The sequence below is a fragment of the Phaseolus vulgaris genome, chromosome 10 (genome assembly GCF_051622355.1).
Source record: "Phaseolus vulgaris cultivar YP4 chromosome 10, ASM5162235v1, whole genome shotgun sequence".
NCBI lineage: Eukaryota > Viridiplantae > Streptophyta > Magnoliopsida > Fabales > Fabaceae > Phaseolus > Phaseolus vulgaris.
In genome coordinates this window covers 10,728,646-10,747,789 of record NC_143507.1, presented here as the reverse complement: position 1 = coordinate 10,747,789, position 19,144 = coordinate 10,728,646, and the positions used below count along the sequence as shown (strand labels likewise).

The window sequence follows — 19,144 nt, the reverse complement described above, 5'->3', positions numbered from 1 at the left end:
ATGCTTCACCTTCTTCTTCTCCAAGCACTCTCACCTCCCCTCGCGAAAAACCAGAACTTTCAACTTTCGTCGATCAAAGGTATGATTTTTATCCATTGATCGCCCTTGTTCTTCGATTTCGCTACTTGATAACTGCCTGGGCCTGTTTAAATTCTTTCATTTTAAGCTTTCTCTGCTTTTTCCCCGTTCCTCTGTTTTTCTGGGTTTTCTTCGAGTGTGGGGTTTACCTGGTTTTGCTGAGTTACGCCATCACCCTCTTCTAAACCCTTATTTTCTTCTTTCTTTTTCATGTTTTTTAGATTTCTTCGAGATGGCTCGAATGAAAACAACATTCATCCCTCATCCCAAAGTAGATTATAGAGCCCTTTACCCCTGGGCCTCTGAGGACGTCCTTGTTGAGACCTCCGCTCTCACCTCGAATAAGGATGTGATGAAACATAGGGAGGATGAGGCCGCTCATATGCTTCGTGTGTTTGGGCGGGAGTGCGATGCGTATGTATCGTCCAACCCTGCGCCGTGGGTGAGCCCGTGTGCGTTGATGCACGTGCAAACGGCGGGAAGCCCTTATTCTTTCTTTACGCCACCATCTTCAAACGAATCAAGCTTCGTTTACCGCTCACGGGGTTCAAGCGGGCTCTATTGACGGAGATTAACATAGTCCCTGCATAGCTGCATCCCAATAGTTGGGCCTTCGTGAGGGCATTTGCGATCCTCTGCAACCACTTCGAGCACACCCCCTCCGTGGACGTCTTCCTCTATTTCTTCGAGGCCAAGAATCCAGGGAAAAAGCTTTGGGTGAGCTTTAACGAGGTGGCAGGGTGAGTTCTCCTCACCCTGTTCCAACAATCGTATAAGGGCTTCAAAGGAAAGTTCTTCAGGATGTGTTGTACCGACTACGATCGCACCCTTCTGGATGACTTCCCACTTTATTGGGTGAAGAAGCTAGAGTTCAAGAAGCCGAGGACTCTTGAAGAGCTGACTCCTCATGATCGCGAGCTCTGCCAAGTTCTCGCAAGCCTAGGGGTGGTGTTCAACACTGCCCAACTAATCAAATACGAGTTCAGCCCTTCTGATCTCAAGGGCTATATCGGTACTTGTCTTTAAACCTTTCTCACCCCACTTTGCGTGTCTTTGGTTAGCTTGCACATCTTAAGTTTCGTCTTTGCTTCTTACCATGCCTATTAGCATACTGCTATACTTGCATATTATGCCCCTTCATGCTTATACGCTTACCCTTGTACTCTGTATTGCTTTGCTTACCTCTTGAATTCTGACATTGGCGCATATATGGTGTTGAACAAGGAAAAGCGAGCGAGCCTTACTAACGTTGTTGCTCGTCGCCCAGGGGCGCCTAGGGTCGCGAGTGCCTCTGCTCCTCCCGCCCCCATCTCTACCGTCGCTGCGCCTTCCCCCACTCCTTCTGCCCCCATTGCCGCGGTACCCCTTACCGCTGTCCAGGCATCACCCGCTCCAACTCTCCTTGAGAAAGGCAAAGGGGTGGTGGAGATCGAGTCCGATGAGGACTCCGCTGAAGGGTCTGTCTTTAAAAGACGCAGGGCGATGGTAGCTGCAACTTCTCACTCCACAACTGCGGATCGCCCTGCATCTTTTAAGGAGCACCCGCCAAGCGCCTCTTCACCTCACGACCCCCTTGCGCTTGAAGGTGGCGGTGAGAGCACCCCTGATGATGGGCAAACCCCGCCTGCACCCGAGCTTCCTGTTGTCCTTCAGCATACCCTCAAAGGTTTCCAACGAGGGGCAACGGTGGAGGTTGGCGAGGACATGGCCAGGGAACGCTTGGGACTTGGCTTTGGCGAGCTCCTTGCCCAAGCAATTGCCTACATCGACAAGGCTGAGGCGATGAAGGAGCAACTGGCCTTGGTGGAGGCGAAGGCCAAAGAAGACTTGGCTTTGGCGGAAGAAAAGAAGAAGGAAGTACTGGCCCAGCTGGTCCTGATCTTCACCAATCGGGAAACTGCCTTGGACCTAGAGATAAGCAGTCTACACCAGACTGAGAAAGTGATCAAGAAACAACTCTACGACAAAGGTCAAGAGTACACTGATCTCGAGTCAAAGGTCTTTAGATAGGATCTGGGGTAGATTTTATGTGTTAAATCCACTCTTGATTAAATCCAAAGCTTAAGCATTTTCAACCCTTTTAAAAGAAAAGTGTTTTTCAAACTAAGTGAAAAACAACCTGTTCTTTTGACGAAACAACCGATTGTTTTATACTTAGGTGTTTTTAGAAAGGTTGAAAACTGTTTTTGATGGTTGACTTGCTGTCAAACTAGGGGTGGCTAAACAGGGCGGGCCGCGCGGGCCGACCCACAGCTCGCACCAAAAAACGCGGGGCGGGTTCCCTTTTCTGACTCGCCAACCCACTTAAGCCCGCCCCGCATAACCCGCGGCCTGTGCAGGCTTACGACGGGGTGGGGCGGGCTGACCCGCCAACCCGCTTACGAAGTTCTGTGTGCATTAGGGGTCCGCATGTGCTGAGCTGATGCTGTTGGTGCCTTTTTTTTCCCCAAAATCACATTCAATTGAAACCCTAAAATACACCTGCGATCGACTACCACTACGAAGCGAACGACACCTGCCACCGTTCTATTCTTCCTCCACGAACATGTTTCTGCCGTCCTCCACCGCCAGCCGCTACCATTCTTCCTCCACGAACATGTTTCCGCCGTCCTCCACCGCCAACCGCTGTCATTCTTCCTCCCGATTCCTTCTCTCCACCGCGAACACCACCATACTGCGACCGTCGTCGTCCACCGCCAACACCACCATCTGCGGCTGTCGCCCTCCACCGCCGTCTTCCTCCAGGTTCTATCCCTTCCTCCTTAACCTTCCACCATTGCAACCACCATTTTTACTCATGATTTTTTTTCCACTACCTTTTTTTGCAGTTTTGGGATTTAGTAATTCAAGATTTGTGGAGCAACAACTTGTTTGTATTTGTTATTACAGTATTGGCTTTGTAGGTGACAACTTTCTGTTTTGGGGTAATTTTTATATTCTACATCATGTTGGTTATGTTGCATTTATCTTTTTGTGTATATGGTTATGTTTAGATAGGTTATTATGTTTATGCTATTAATTAATCAGGATCTTAATTTTGAAATTGGAATGGCTGAAGAAGAGGATATTAATATTCCCGAATGTGAAAATGAAATTGAGAAAGATGATTTTGAAAACCAATCCGAAACTGTTGAAGGTGACAAAAAGAAAAGGGATAAGATTACCACCTCTGATTGTTGGAAGTACTTTACTAAGATTGGGGTGGATAAAGATGGAAAAGAAAGGGCAAGGTGCAATAGTTGCAATAGAATATATCTAACTTGTGGAAGAAAATATGGCACTTCTCATTTAAATTGTCATATTATGAAATGTGATAAAAGAAAAACTGAAGATGTGGGTCAAATGATTTTAGATATGCAAGGAAAGTTGAAAAGAAAAAAGATAGATCAAGTTGTACATCGTGAATTGTTGTCTAATCTAATCATTATACATAATTTGCCTTATAAATTTGTTGAGTATCCTGAACTTAGGACTTGGATAAGCTACTTGTGTCCTGATGCAATTATGATTTCTAGAAACACTGTTTAGGCTGATATTGGGAGAATGTATATCAAAGAAAAGACAGTGCTTAAGGAATTGCTTGTTTTTATTCCTAGTAGGATATGCTTAACTTCTGATTTATGGACATCTATTAATACTGAAGGTTTCATATCATTGACTGCTCATTTTGTTGACCTAAATTGGAAGTTAAATAGCAAGCTACTCAACTTTTGTCATATGCCGCCCCCCATACAGGTTTTGAGTTGTCTAAGAAATTTTATGAATTTTTACAAGATTGGGGATTAGAGAAAAAAATATTTTCTATCACTTTGGATTATGCTTCTACTAATGATGTTCTCCAAAATACTCTAAGAAGCCAACTTCTTTTACAAAACGGTTTGATATATGGTGGTGAATTCTTTCATGTTCATTGTTGTGCACATATATTAGATTTAATTGTTCAAGAAGGATTAAAGGTGCTTGGTGAGGCTTTGAACCAAATTAGAAATAACATCAAATATGTGAGGGGTTCAGAGAGTAGAATGGTGAAATTCAAACAATGTCTGGAAAAGTTTAGTGATATTGATGCATCATGTGGTTTATGTCTTGATGTCCCTACAAGGTGGAACTCAACTTACTTGATGCTTAAAAGTGCTCTTAAATATCAACGTGTTTTTGGAAGCTTGCACTTGGTTGATGAATCTTATAAATATTGCCCTTCAGAGGAAGATTGGGAGAGAGCAGAAAAAATTTGTAAGTTCTTTTTACCCTTTTATGATATCACTACCTTGATTTCTGCTACAAATTATCCAACTTCCAACTTGTATTTTTTAAAAGTTTGGAAAATTCAAAGCTTGTTGATAGAAAATGTGAAAGATGAAGATGCACTAATTAAAAATATGGTTGAATTGATGATAGTCAAATTTCAAAAATATTGGGATGAATATAGTGTTGTACTTGCATTTGGTGCAATTTTAAACACAAGGATGAAGTTAGAAATATTGAGTTTTTGCTTTGAAAAAATTGATTCATTGACATGGGAGTTGAAATTGGAAAACATCAAACAAAAAATATACAAACTTTTTGCCAAATATTCTAGCAAAGGTTTGAGAGCAACAACATCAAATACTCTAAAGCATAAGCAAGGACAATCTTCATCCCCATCTACTTCTAAACCAAGTCTTTTTTATGTAAGTTGCTTACTTGAATGTACTTCAGCTCATTTTTTAGTTTTTGTTGTACTTGCCCCATGTTACTAACTTATTTCATTTATAATAGGAATTAAAAATGTGCAAGCTTCAAGTAGCTAATCAAAGTGCAAAAACACAACTCGACACTTATTTGAACGAGCCAACTTTGGACTTTGATTTTTTGGAGCATATGCATGTGTTAGAGTGGTGGAAAAATAATAGTCAACGTTTTTCGGATCTTGCTTTAATGGCTAGAGATTTGTTGAGTATTCCTATAACCACAGTTGCATTAGAATCAACATTTAGCATTGGTTCTCGAATTCTTAACAAGTATAGGAATTATCTTTTGTCTGAAAATGTGGAAGCAATTATTTGTACTTCTAGTTGGAGGCATGGATTTTCTGAAGGTAATTTATTTATTTTAACCAATTCTATTGTTATTGTATTATTTTTGGAAGCAAGGATTTTTTTAGGGTAAATTCATTCTTTCATTGTCATTGTTCAAATATATGCAGATGATGGAAAAGATTATAATTATCAAAAAGTAGAAGATGAAAGCTCTTCTAAGGTTGCATCTAATGTTCTTGAAGTGGAAGAAGATGACATAATAGCAAATGCATAACAAGTGTTTGATGTGATAACTGCTCTTGATTGTTAATTGATGTCAGTTGCTTATTTATTCAGTGTTGTTTTTGAATTGATGATGTGTACTTGTTTTTTGGACACCTTGTATAATCAATTTCAGAATTTGTAAGGTGTATTTGTTTGTCATACTTTATAGTACACAACAGGTTTGATTAATTCATAATCTCATATTACATCTATATATAATATTTTATTTGTAAAAGTTATGCGGGCCGGCCCGCACGCGGGGCGGGTCACGAAAACTGGCCCGCATTATTTTTGCGGGGCGGACCAGCCCGCTTTGCCACCCATATGTCAAACCAAAACAACCGATTGATTCGTTAAAACAACCGATTGTTTGTTTTGGGACCATAACAGAAAACTATTTTGTGCTTTGACTGAGCATTAAATTATATTATAACTGAATACGCTCCAGTTTTAAATGCTTTGACCAGGCTTTGAATCCAATAAATAGTTTGTTCAGATTTTGTTACAAACAACAACTTAGATTTAATCAAAGAAAAACAAATTTGAGTTTTTCACTGATTTTGCTTTTGAAGAGTTGAAGTTTGCTTTTGAGATTGCTTGGATCAAAGAGAGTGTGATATAGGATTTTCATCTTGTATTGATTTCAGATCTTTTCTGTAACAAGTGTAATCCTTTGTACCTTTGAAAAAAATCTGTATGTGAAGCTGAGAAGTGTTGTGTGTTCTTGAGGTTGTCAAGATCAGCATTCTTAGTGGTGTTATGCTGAGCCAAAGGAAGTGTGTGTCTTGAAGGGATCAAGGTCACTTCTTTGGTAGTGTTGTAAGTAATCTAGGGTTGATTGCTTAGTGGATTCCCCAATGGTTTCTGGGAAGACTGGATGTAGCTCTTGGTTAAGAGTGAACCAGTATAAATCTGTGTGTTCAATCTCTCTATCCTTAAAGTCTTTAAATTCAATTTTATATTTGTGAACTGGTATAAACAACCGATTGTTTCTGCGAAACAACCGATTGTTTTTCTGGTGCTGTGCTTATTTGCTTTGTGTTTTTGGAAAACTGAATTATGATTCAAGTTTTCTCTAAGTAATTTCATTCTAGACTTAAAAGTTTGTGAAAACCCTCTTTAAACCATTCACCCCTCCTCTAGTTTAAAGCCATACATTCTAACAATTGGCATCAAGAGCTTGGTTCTTGAAATTTATTCAAGTGTGATCCTAAAACTGTTTTTAAATGGCTGATAGACTACCTTTTGGGGAAGGTGCTTCAATCAACAAACCACCTCTGTTTTGTGGTTTGAACTACCGATTTTGGAAAGTCAGAATGAAAATCTTTGTAGAATCACTTGACAAAGGTATTTGGGATGCAATTGAAAATGGCCCATTTGTTCCAAAATTTGAAAAAGATGGATATTCCATTGAAAAACCTTGGTCTCAATAGACTGATTCTGAAAGCAAGAAGGCCAAATTTGATTGCATTGCTAAAAACATAATAACTTCTGCCTTGAATTCAGATGAATTTTTCAGGGTCTCTCAATGCAAATCAGCAAAGGAAATGTGGGACACCTTGGAGGTAACTCATGAAGGTACCATTGAGGTGAAAATAGCTAGAAAACATACTCTAATCCAAGGGTATGAAATGTTCAGAATGCTCAAGGGTGAGACAATTGCTGAAGTTCAGAAAAGGTTCACGCACATCATCAATCATCTCATGAGCCTTGACAAAACCTTTGAAAAAGAAGAGTTAAACATCAAGATACTCAAATGTCTTGATAGGTCTTGGCAACCTAAGGTAACTGCTATATCTGAATCTAAAGATCTAACATCATTGAGTATGGCTTCTTTGGTTGGCAAGCTTAGGGAACATGAGTTAGAAATGAATCGACTCAATGTTCAAGAAAGCGAAGACAAGCATGTAAGGAGTATTGCCTTAAAAGTTGTCAAGCACAAAGGCAAGCAAGAATCCAATGATGAAAGTGATGAAGAGAACCTTAGTTTGCAATCTAGAAAGTTTAGCAAATTCTTGAAAAGGAACCGCAACAAAGACACCAACAAAGAAAGGTATGGAAACAAAAAATCCAATGATTTTAATTCCAATAACTATACCTGTTTTGGTTGTGGTAAGCAAGGGCACATAAAGGCAGATTGCCCAAACAAAGAAAGCAAGGAGAAAAAGTCAAGCTACAAAGAAAAGAAGGGAAAGTAAAAAAGGCCTACATAGCTTGGGATGAGAATGAAGTCTTCTCATGAAGTTCATCATCAAGTGAAGAAGAAAGGGCAAACATATGCTTGATTGCTGAAGGAGATGATGAATCAAGCAGCTCAAGTGAAGTAAGTTCATGTGCTTCTTTAAATGAAGAAAATTATAGTGAATTGCTTGAAGCTTTTCAAGAAACACATGATGAAACTAATCAATTGGTTCTTTCAAACAACCGATTGAAGGATCTTAACAGCTGGCTTGAAAAGAGAGTTAAGGCACTTGAAGAAGAGCTGGAAAAATCAAAAAGGGATTTTAAAAATCTTGAAACACATTGCAAAAACTCTTCTTGCAAGTGTGACACTCTCATTTGTGAAAATTGTGAAAATCTTGAAAGGAAAGTGCATTATATTGTAAGTACTGTGGATAAGCTTTCAAAAGGAAAATCCAACTTTGAGAATGTCTTGGCATCTCAAAACTGTGTTTTTGGAAGACGTGCACCAGCTCGAACACCGCGAATGACCCCTTCAAAACCTGGACGTACCCTAGGTACGCGACCATCTGGGGTCCTTGGCCTGGTATTCCCAAGTTACCTGACCTGTGACTAGTAGGGAGTCGCTCTTCGCTAACAGACTCTGCGCTCCCATCTCCTTTGCCAACAACATGCCTGCATTGAGGGCTTCGTACTCTGCCTGATTGTTGCTGGCCTTGAAGGCGAACCATAGGGCTTACTCGATCAATAGCCCGTTCGGTCCCTCCAAGATGACACCTGCCTCGCTGCCTTGTTGGTTAGAATACCCATATAGAGTGCACCCATCGGAAGTCGGCTTCCTCCTGATGCGCATCTACCGAGGAGAGCTCTACCACAAAATCTGCATAAACCTAGCCTTTGATAGGACCTCGGGGCTCGTACTGGACATCGAACTCTGAGAGTTCCACTACCCATCGTACCATCCTTCCCGCCACATCCAATTTCTGTAGAACCTTGCGGATAGGCAGGTCTGTCATTACTACCATTGTAAAACTCTGGAAATAATGGCGAAGTCTCCTCGTTGAGAACACCACTGCCAGGGTTGCCTTTTCTAGGGCCTGGTACCTCACCTCAGGCCCTTGCAATACTTTGCTCACGAAGTATATAGGCTTCTGCACTTGGTCTTGTTCATGCACACGGACCGAACTGATCGCCCGCTCCGTCACAACAAAGTAAAGGCGAAGTGGAGTACCTAGCTGTGGCTTGCACAATACTGGGGGACTAGCCAGGTACTCCTTCAGCTTGAGGAACACCTCTTCGCACTCCCTGGTCCAGACGAACCTGTTGTTCCTCCTCAGACACTGGAAGTAAGGGTGACCCTTGTCTCCTCCAACTGATACAAATCTGAACAGAGTGGCCATCTGCCCTGTTAACTGCTGCACCTCCTTCACCGAGACTGGGCTTTTCTTCGCAAGCATTGCAACGCACTTCTCGGGGTTTGCCTATATCCCACGCTCCGTAAGTAAGAAACCCAAGAATTTACCGGCCTCCACCCCGATACGCACTTCTCGGGGTTCAGTTTCAGTTTGTACTTAGCTATTGTCATAAATAGCTCTTCCAAGTCAGTCACATGCTGATATTTCACCTGCGAGGTCACCACCATGTCGTCCACGTAGGCTTGCACATTTGCTCCTATCATGGTCATGAGCACTTTGTCCATCAGCCTCTGGTAGGTGGCACCTGCGTTCTTGAGCCCAAAGAGAATCACTGTGTAACAATAACAAGACAACTCTGTCATGAACGTTGTCTTGCACTCGTCCCTAGGGTGCATCTTGATCTGGTTGTACCCAGAAAAGCATCCAGGAAGCTGAGCATCTTGCAGCCTGACGCACTGTCTACCAAAGCATCGATGCTTGGTAGAGGATACGAGTCCTTCGGGCATGCCTTGTTGAGGTCGATGAAGTCAACACACATCCTCCACTTCCCGTTGGCCTTCTTCACCAAGACCACGTTGGCCAACCACTCGGGATACTGGATTTCCCTTATGTGGTCGGCGCTCAGCAGCTTCTTCGTCTATTCTTTTATGACCTGCCTCCTCTCTTCATTGAACTTCCTTTTTCTCTAGCGGACAGGCCTGACCTTGGGGTCCATGGTGAGGCGGTGACACAGGAAGTCTGGGTCTATGCCTGGCATGTCCTTGGCGGACCATGCGAAGGCATTCAGATGTCGTGCTATGACTTCGGCGATCTGGTCATGTGCTGCTTGGCCCAATGATTTGCAAAGCTTGAACACCCTATCTCCAATCTCCCTCTCCAGAACTTCCCCTGCTGGTTCGGGTCGCCTCTCCCGGACGATCTCTGCACAAGCGATCTTTGCTGGGGCGACCCCTTCTTCACTTGGTGCCCTGGTGGTAACCATGAACACCCCTCTCTTCGTTTTGAGGTTGTTCTCATAGCATCTCTTAACCTCCTTCTGGTTTGACTTGATGGTAATCACCTTCCCTCCCAAGTCAGGCAGCTTCATCTTCATGTGCCTCGTCAATGCCACCGCCCTCAGCTTGTTCAGCATAGGTCTACCCAACAGTATGTTATAAGCAGAGGGGGCATTGACAACAAGGTACCTGATGTTCTTCGTACGGGACGCGACACCATATGTGAAGGTGGTCCTCAGCTTCAGGTGCCCACGCACCTCCACCTGGTGTCCCGCAAAACCGTACAAGCAGCCAGTATAAGGCCTCAGCTGATCAGGGGACAACTACAGCTTATTGAAGGTCGTCCAGAACATCACGTCTGCCGAGCTTCCTTGATCCACCATTACACGATGTACCTTCCTCCCAGCGGTTACTACTGAGATCACCACCGGGTCATTGTAGTGGGGGACGAAATCTCGGAGGTCAGCCTTGGTGAAGATAAGGTCGACGTCAAGGGCCTCATCTGCCTCTTGCGCCTCTACCGACATCACTGCTCGGGCATACTTCTTCCGTTGAGAAGCGGTGCACCCTACTCCTGAAAACCCCCCCGCGATAGTGTGAACCTCACCATGCACGGATATCTCGTGCCCTTGATCCTCTCCTGATGTCGTCGTGTTCGGGGCTCCCTATGACTCTGCCAAGTAGTCATTCAGGAAATCGCTCTTCACCAGCTCATCTAACTGGTTTCCCAACGCTAAGCAGTTGCGTATGGGGTGGCCAAACGCTTGGTGGAACTCGCACCACGCGTTCTTGTTAGGACCTAACTTCTTGTCAGACTTAGCGGGTATCTTCAATTTCTCCGATATTGGGACGGCGATAAGGTCCTTCAGTTCCACTATGAAGTTGTGCCTTGGTGGCACATTCTCCCTTGCGCGTCCCCTAGCTTGGGGCTTCCTGGTGGCGTAAGGCTGCTGCTTCGCTGGGGCCCTCTTCTCTATCGTTGCCTCATGCACCCTCAGGGGTTGAGGTCAACCTGGTGCTGGTGGGCGCATGGGAACAACGCACGTGCGCTTCTCGTTGACTTCTCCCTCCGCAGCAATGTGAGCCACCGCTCGACGCCTTATCTTGCCAAAAGTTTTGGGGCGGTTTCTGATGAGTGATTCGCTAAAAGGTCCTAGAAAGATTCCCTTTCTGAACGCGTGCACCATCATTGTCTCATCCTTGTGTTTAGTCTCATCCCCTGTGCCCCAAAACAGTTGAGGAATTCCTTCAGGGACTCTCCTTGGTACTGTCTTACATCAAAAAGATCGTAAGAAATGGGTGGGGGAGCCCGATTCGCGATGTACTGCTCTCTGAACAGCTTAGAAAGTTGCGTGAACGATGTTACGTGGCCATCAGGGAGACTGATGAACCAATCCATTATTGGTCCCACCAACGTGCTCATGAACAATTTGCATCGCACCGCGTCAGACCCCCCAACCCGCATCATCTGCGTATGAAAGGTCGTGAGGTGAGCCTTTGGGTCCTCCACCCCTATGAAAGTGGCTTTGGGCCCCACGAATGTTGGGCCCCACGAACATGGCTGGTATCACAATGTCTATAATCGCTTGCGAGAACGGCATTGGGAAATCCTTGGGTGGCGTCGTGGGTTCTTGATCCTCCACCTCAAGTACCCCTACTTGGTTGCGCAAATCCCTGTGCAATTCCTCGTTGGCTCTCTGCAATTCTTCATTTCTCACCAGCGACGCAGGCAGATCAATCTGGATGCGTTCTTGATCTACTCTTGATGCATCCACCATTTCTTGGAGAGCCTGCATTGTTTCCATGATCTGTTGCAGGGTGAGGCTTTCGCCTCCATTCGGTGCAACGTATCCTTGCCTTGTATTTCTCATCTTTCTTGATCTTTCTTGTTCTTGCAGATGGGACAACGTTTTAGATCGTGCCCCACGGTGGGCGCCAAATGTTCCTGCCGGTTGACTCAATTGCTTTCACGCGCCTACGACGATCACACACCCAAGTATCCCTGCTTTCACTCGTGCTCTCCTTCGATCAAACACCTGAAATCATAAGGACAAAGGGCGCCCTAGAGGTCGTTTGCACTCCGACGCTCAAGTCAGTGCAGGGCTAGGAAACACCAAAGTAAGCTGTAGAAAGCTCTATGTGTGTGTGTCGCATAAAGCTGCGTAAGAATTGTGTAAAACTGTGCGTACCTTATTAGGTTTCTTACCCCCCCTTTATATACTCTAGGGTTTCCACTGATTCCGCTAACCATAAATAGGTTTACTAAGGGTGTGCCTTAGCGCCGCTATCACCCACTCTTAGGGCAATCTAGCGCGTAAGGCTCCCTTGCTGGAGTGCAACCTTTGACGGGATGACCACCTGGGTACCAACTTGTGCACCTAATCTTTGGGGTCATCTGTCCTGAGAATGCCCTAGCTGTTCACGTGCCATGCATGCAACTCACCACTGGAACGTGACCCTCGCAGGTCGTATCTCTTCTAGTGGCTCTTTACTTGTGTCACTCCTGATTGTGTTATCCACACCACACGCATGGGCCCCTTGTGATCTAGGCTTCTTCCTAACTGATAACTGGTGTGTGGTCACCGATGTCCGATCTCTCATCGCCCTCACTATACTGTCGAGGACACACCAACCTATCCTGGTGATCGACTCTTTGGCACCTTGGCTCACGTGCCTTGCGAGACACTGGCCCACGCTACTCGTGGAACCCAACTTACGTGGCCCCATTATTACTGGTGGTCAACGACACCCGAGGACTGGTCGGTACACAAATAGTTCTTAATATTTTAAAATAGAAAAAAACATTCATTCAATATAACTATGTTTCAAATGTAAGTTGAACTATCCATTATAATAACATAACCAAATCCAAGAAAATAATTTTTATTATTGACCAAAGTTATTTAAATGCTCCAAATATTTATGATTATCCTTCTTCTGAAAATTAATCAACGGGTCATCCTTAGTTGTTATCATGAAAATATTAAAATATAAAACAAAATTTAGAAAGCGGGACTATTATTCTTGTGGAAAAAAGAAAAATTTACATATATATTGTGGAATTGTGGAGGTAGGAAAAGTTTTACCTAGCCCCACGGTGGGGGCCAATGTTCTTGTCAGCTCGAGGTCAGAATATGGATGAGCTCGTAGTGGTCTCTCTTCAAGCTCTAGTGATTCAACCTTTGGGAAACGAGGGACTCCTCCTGCGATGACACTCTGACGCTCAAGTCAGTAAGAACAAAAAATATAATGAGTATAGGATAAAAATATGAGTTGAGAGTATTCCCTGTGTTGTGTATTAGATCATCCTTTACGTAGAGCGTAATCTAGTATATATAGACCGAGTTGTAACCTAGTCCTAGAATCTCTCCAAGTGGTCTAGGATAAGTGTACCCTGTAACAGTGTGTAAAAGATAACTCTCCCTTGTTGATGTTCCCTCTTATATATATTGGTCATATCCTACGTAACGTAGTCCGATTCTGCCTTTATTGAAACATTAAGGGTGATTAAGTCTAATTAACACAAGATACTTATCGTATGAATGTCATTGTCATTAAAGATCGAATCACGATTCATATACCATAGGTCAGATCTAGGCCCCTCACTCTACAAAATATATATATATATATATATTATTAATTTCTGTTTCTTCAAATTTTTTAAATTATAAAATTTATTTTCTTAGTGAAAGATGAAAACATCAAACATGATATAAAACAGATTTTGGACAATTTTTTTAATATTTTTCAATCTATAATTTTGATCTTTATTTTTACTTGAAATTTTACTATTTTTTTTAAAACTATCAATAACTAAAAATAACTTTATATCACAATACGAAGTATGTACTGAATTTTAATATAAAGTGGGAAAAAAAGTCAAGAATCTTTGTCAAACCAGAACATCGGATTTGCATTAAAATAGAGTTAATGCCCTCATATTATTTTTAAAAAAAATATTTTTTTATAATCAAATAGAAATAGCATTAAATATAAATTTTAAAATTAAATTCAAAATAATATACACACACATTATACGTAATACATGGTATATGTCACAATTACTAAAAATAAAATATGAATATATAAATAAAGTAAACATAACCTTAAAATATAAATATTACAATATTAACAAAAATATCACCAAAATATTTTTAAAAAAATATACAGTTTATTCAAATTTTCATATAATAATGTTGAGTATAAAACACTGAATTCTTTTTAAAACAAAACATCAATTTCACATGGTCCCTTTTTAAAAGATAAAAAAATTATTTAATCCCTAAATTATTTTGAATAAAAATGCGTGTATCCTTCTACAACTTCCACTCTATTTCATTTTAAAATTTCTTTACCCGTATATACTTTCTTTAAATTAAAAGTCTAAAAATCAATAGCTATGCCTTTAAAATTAAAAGATAGAAAAAAAAACAATTTTTTTTTTTAAAGAACACATATATACTTTATACATTTATTTATTATCTCTGTAATAATTTTGGTTTGGTATGAAAGTTACTCATTTATCCCTGTACTATACTTTAGGGCATTAATATCACATGCAAAAAAAAATGACTTTTTCTTTTCTTTCCCTACACAATAGCTCATTCCTCTAACTGTTTCAGTATTAATTTTTTTTTTCACTTATAAATACACAACCAACTTTTTATTCTGCCACTCTCAAATCTTCATTTCTTTCTTTCTAGAATCTCATTCCAAATCATAATGGTGGCCACAGACCCACTTAGAGTTCTTGTCACTGGAGCTGCTGGTAATTTTATTTTCAATACATAAAACAATTTCTTACTTGAATTGAACTCATTTCTTGTCTGGTTTGCTATATAAGAAAGATGTGACATGTAAAATATTATAATGTTCATCTTATGGATCCAACTTTGAAAAATGTTCTTTTCTTTGCTGCTAAGGTGTTGATGATTGATTCTCTTGCACTGGCATTTCTTGTGGACTCGGTTATGGTATATGATTCTCTTGTTACAGAGGAATGCCACATGCATGGATTCTTCAATTATAAAATTATATTATATTGTATAAAAGGGTAATGAAGGAGATTGTTTCCCTTGGATATTAACACAAACAGATCATGGAATTGGAAATGTTAGCTTGGGACACTGAGAACTATACATTTCTTAACAAAATTCTTCTTGTTTTGCTTTGTGTTATTTTGTTTTGGAAGATTGTAAGATACATGTTTAGTCTTCTCAAGGAAGAGAAGGAACCAATCACAGTATTGGTCACGGGTGCTGCAGGCATGAATGATCTAGTGTTCCTTCTCATTTTTCAAATTTTCCTCTAATTTGTTTTCTATCTGCATATCTTTGACAGTTCTAAATAGCAATTATGATCAAGGTTTTGTCTCGTTCTTTGATATTGTGGGAAATTGAAGACAAATTTGACTTATATGATCATAATTACTGTCACAAATATTTCAAAAATATTGATTTAGTGGTTGAAATTGTAATGGCAACCCTTTTTTAAAACTCTGATTTTAGCATTTTCATGCAATGCAATTCATATTCTAAACTAAAATTATTCTTGTTTGACTCAAATTTGACATTGAGCTCTTAGTTGACATTGGCCAAACTTGTGAAAAGTTCATCATGCTTTATTAAACTTGTAACATGTTTTTGGTCCATAAATTGGAAACAGAACTAATCAGATCCGCAGTGTTCTTTTATTTTTGTGTGAATCTTTATGTTGAATGAATTCAGTTCCATGTCATACATTGTTTTCTTACTGGACTTGTTCTAGTGTTGAATCTCAAACTCAATGAAAATGTGAGACTGTATGTTCACAAGAAGAATAATTTGAGATTTGGAATAGGAAAGTTTGCTTGCAGGATTTGTTTTTTTAACTTCATTGGCATGCAACTTTTAGTTTTGATATGGTTAAATTACAGGGCAAATTGGATATGCACTTGTTCCAATGATTGCAAGAGGGGCAATGCTGGGCCCAGATCAGCCTGTGATTCTGCACATGCTTGACATTGAACCAGCAGCAGAGTCCTTGAAAGGAGTGAAGATGGAGCTGGTTGATGCTGCTTTTCCACTTCTTAAAGGCATGTTTTCAAAATTAATGCTAACCTAAGTACAATTCTTACCTTATAGCCTATAATGTTTAGTTAAGTTTTGAATTAGTCTGTTTGAAAACATTTGATAGGAATTAAAAGTAAACATTTATATGTCACTTTATAGCAGATGATAGAATAATTCTTTATCATTACATGATGATTTTTCTTCTGTGACATCTCATAGTATTGGTTTTGCACATTAATGCAATAGGTGTTGTTGCTACAACTGATGTTGTGGAAGCATGCAAGGATGTGAACATTGCTGTGATGGTGGGTGGATTCCCCCGGAAGGAAGGAATGGAAAGAAAAGATGTGATGTCTAAAAATGTGTCAATTTACAAGGCACAAGCTTCGGCACTGGAGAAACATGCTGCAGCAGATTGTAAGGTTAGATAGAAACCACTTTCTCACCATATTTGGAGTTTAATTTGAAAATCATTGGCATCATGGCATTGTTTCTGACACCAAAATACTTATAAGAATGTGTGACATTCAGAACATAGTAATCACATTACCCCATTTTTTTACTTCATCTCTTCTTGTGAGTTATTGGTATTTTCATATTTTCACATTAGCCTACATGAGAACAAAGAGAATCACTATTTTCTTAGATATAAGATTTTACCTGAACTTGCACAGAATTAGCCCAAACTCCAAATTGATGTGATAAACCTTTGCATGAATGATGAAAGGAACATCGTTTTCGAGGTTATTGTCATTACTATTGGTTCTTGAACAACTTTCTTTTATAACAATATTATTAATCTTACACTTCTAGTTTCTTGATAGTACTTGTCACATACTCACATTGTAGAATGAATGAGCCAGCTTCCTGAATATCAATCAACAATAGTGTGTGTTTAGATGAACCTTGGCAAAATTGATTTTCAAGTGATCTGATTTATTTTCGGATGTTTTTACTGTAAAAAAACAAGTTAGTGGTAAAATTTAGTACAGAATGTTTTATCTAATGCAAGAAAGCTACTCAAAATTGTTCCAAACCCAGATCAATTTTTCAGTGTAAAATTAAACATATGAAAATTTATCTAAAATCATGTTAAAATTCAGAAAATCCAACACACATGGTCCTCTAAAGTCCAATTGGTAATTACTCTTGTTAATGCAGGTGCTGGTGGTTGCCAATCCAGCAAACACCAATGCTCTCATTTTGAAAGAGTTTGCTCCTTCAATCCCTGATAAAAACATCACCTGCCTTACACGACTTGATCACAATAGAGCTTTAGGCCAAATCTCTGAGAGGCTAAATGTTCAAGTCTCTGATGTGAAAAATGTCATCATTTGGGGCAATCACTCCTCAACCCAATATCCAGATGTCAACCATGCCACAGTCACTGCCAACGGTGCACAGAAGCCAGTCAGAGAATTAATTGGTGATGATAACTGGTACCTCACTTTCAAACCCTCCACTCTAACTCCTTTGCTTTTGATTTACTTGTGTTAATTTGAGTTTGGTATATATAGATGCTACATTATATCATTACCATGTTTGAGTTAGAAGTCAACACACTTATTGTTAGGATTCCAAGTTTGTCCCACATGAATAAGAATGAGTTTGAAAAGGTGTATAAGAAAGAAAACCTATGTTTTGGATTGGAAATGGTTTCTTAACTTTTTTTTATGAAATATTCATGACTGGTTGGTGCCGAAATATTCACCCTAACTATTTGAACGAGTAGGAATTATTCAAAAGAACCTTATTAAAAATCTAGGTTACAAAGTAGACTTTATATCTATTTTTACAAAACTGACTTGTTAAAAAGATTTTTTCTCATTTATATATTATAAGTTAGTCTGGTCTCTAATTGATATGAGATATACAACATATTATTGAAATAAAACTTTAATTTGCACTAAAAAACCAACACATAGTATCAAAGGTTTTGCAACCATGTTTTGTAATGTCAGTATTTATCATTCCACAGATATCTCATTTCCTTTCCTTAAGACGGTAATTTTTGTTTGTATAGGCTAAACAATGAGTTCATCGCCACTGTTCAGCAACGTGGGGCTGCCATAATTAAAGCCAGAAAGCTGTCTAGTGCATTATCTGCAGCAAGTTCTGCATGTGATCACATTCATGATTGGGTTGTAGGAACTCCTAAGGTTGGTTCTTTTCTATCATAAGCAGAATTTCACCCTTGTTACAACCACTTTACATATGTGTGTGTTTACCTTATGCTGCATTTGCATTAATTTCAGGACACATGGGTGTCAATGGGAGTGTATTCTGATGGATCTTATGGTGTTCAAGCTGGCCTCATATACTCTTTCCCTGTGACTTGTGAGAAAGGAGATTGGACTATTGTTCAAAGTACATTTTCTTCTTCTCATAAACTTTGTGTTCTTTCAAGCCCATGAATTCAAAGAACTTTTCACTATGTTAACATAACCATAATAAACTTATGCTATGAGCAATTGTTTCTTCAAAAAATTGGTCAATAACACTCTTTTGAACACCCTTTTTCTAATGGATTAAGATTTGAGAAAAATTAGAATGTCATTGATAATGTCATGGTTTATCTGATAATGTGATTGATGTTTTTGGTAGATCTGAAGATTGATGAGTTCTCAAGGGATAAGATGGACAAAACGGCCCAAGAGCTTGTTGAGGAGAAGGCATTGGCCAAATCATGTCTTGATTGACAACACATCTTTTCTAGAAATTGCTAATCAATAATTGTAGCTATTGAAAATAAAAAAAGGAGACTTTCCTGAACCCAAAAGAACAACTGAGAGACCTAAAATTGGTTTGAGATTAGTTTTTATTTTTACTTTTATTTTTATTTTAAGGTTGTTTAGGAAATTTAGTCCTTCAAACAGTGACATTGTCCTAGTTTATCCTTGTTTAACTTTTAATTATTTAAAAATACAATGAAAAACAAGTTCCTTGGCACCCACTTTTCCATGTACTTTATATTTGGTGAAGTTCATCACATCACCTAAAATATTGAACCCACTTTAATAGATTAAAGTACATTTTATAGATTTCTTCATACTTGAAATAAAAAATTTAGAGACTGAATTCAGTTAAGGCAGAAAAAACTTTCAAAGTTATGTGAGTTTTTTAAGTAATTATTGTTGTTATAT

General features: G+C 39.9%; 1 protein-coding gene across 2 annotated transcripts; it reads left to right on the top strand.

The window, feature by feature from the left end:
- Window positions 1-14,611: 14,611 nt before the first annotated feature.
- On the top strand, window positions 14,612-18,950 carry LOC137819254 (malate dehydrogenase, cytoplasmic). 2 transcript variants are annotated; one of them, XM_068623046.2, is made up of 7 exons: window positions 14,612-14,719; window positions 15,866-16,024; window positions 16,248-16,423; window positions 17,163-17,440; window positions 18,025-18,160; window positions 18,257-18,368; window positions 18,606-18,950. In XM_068623046.2, exons 1-7 carry the CDS (start codon window positions 14,674-14,676, stop codon window positions 18,698-18,700), a joined length of 1,002 nt encoding a protein of 333 aa, XP_068479147.1. In that variant the 5' UTR covers window positions 14,612-14,673; the 3' UTR covers window positions 18,701-18,950. The 2 variants fall into 2 exon arrangements, with proteins under 2 accessions (XP_068479147.1, XP_068479146.2); XM_068623045.2 differs by lacking the exon at window positions 14,612-14,719 and adding an exon at window positions 15,026-15,215.
- The last annotated feature ends 194 nt before the right edge of the window (window positions 18,951-19,144 follow it).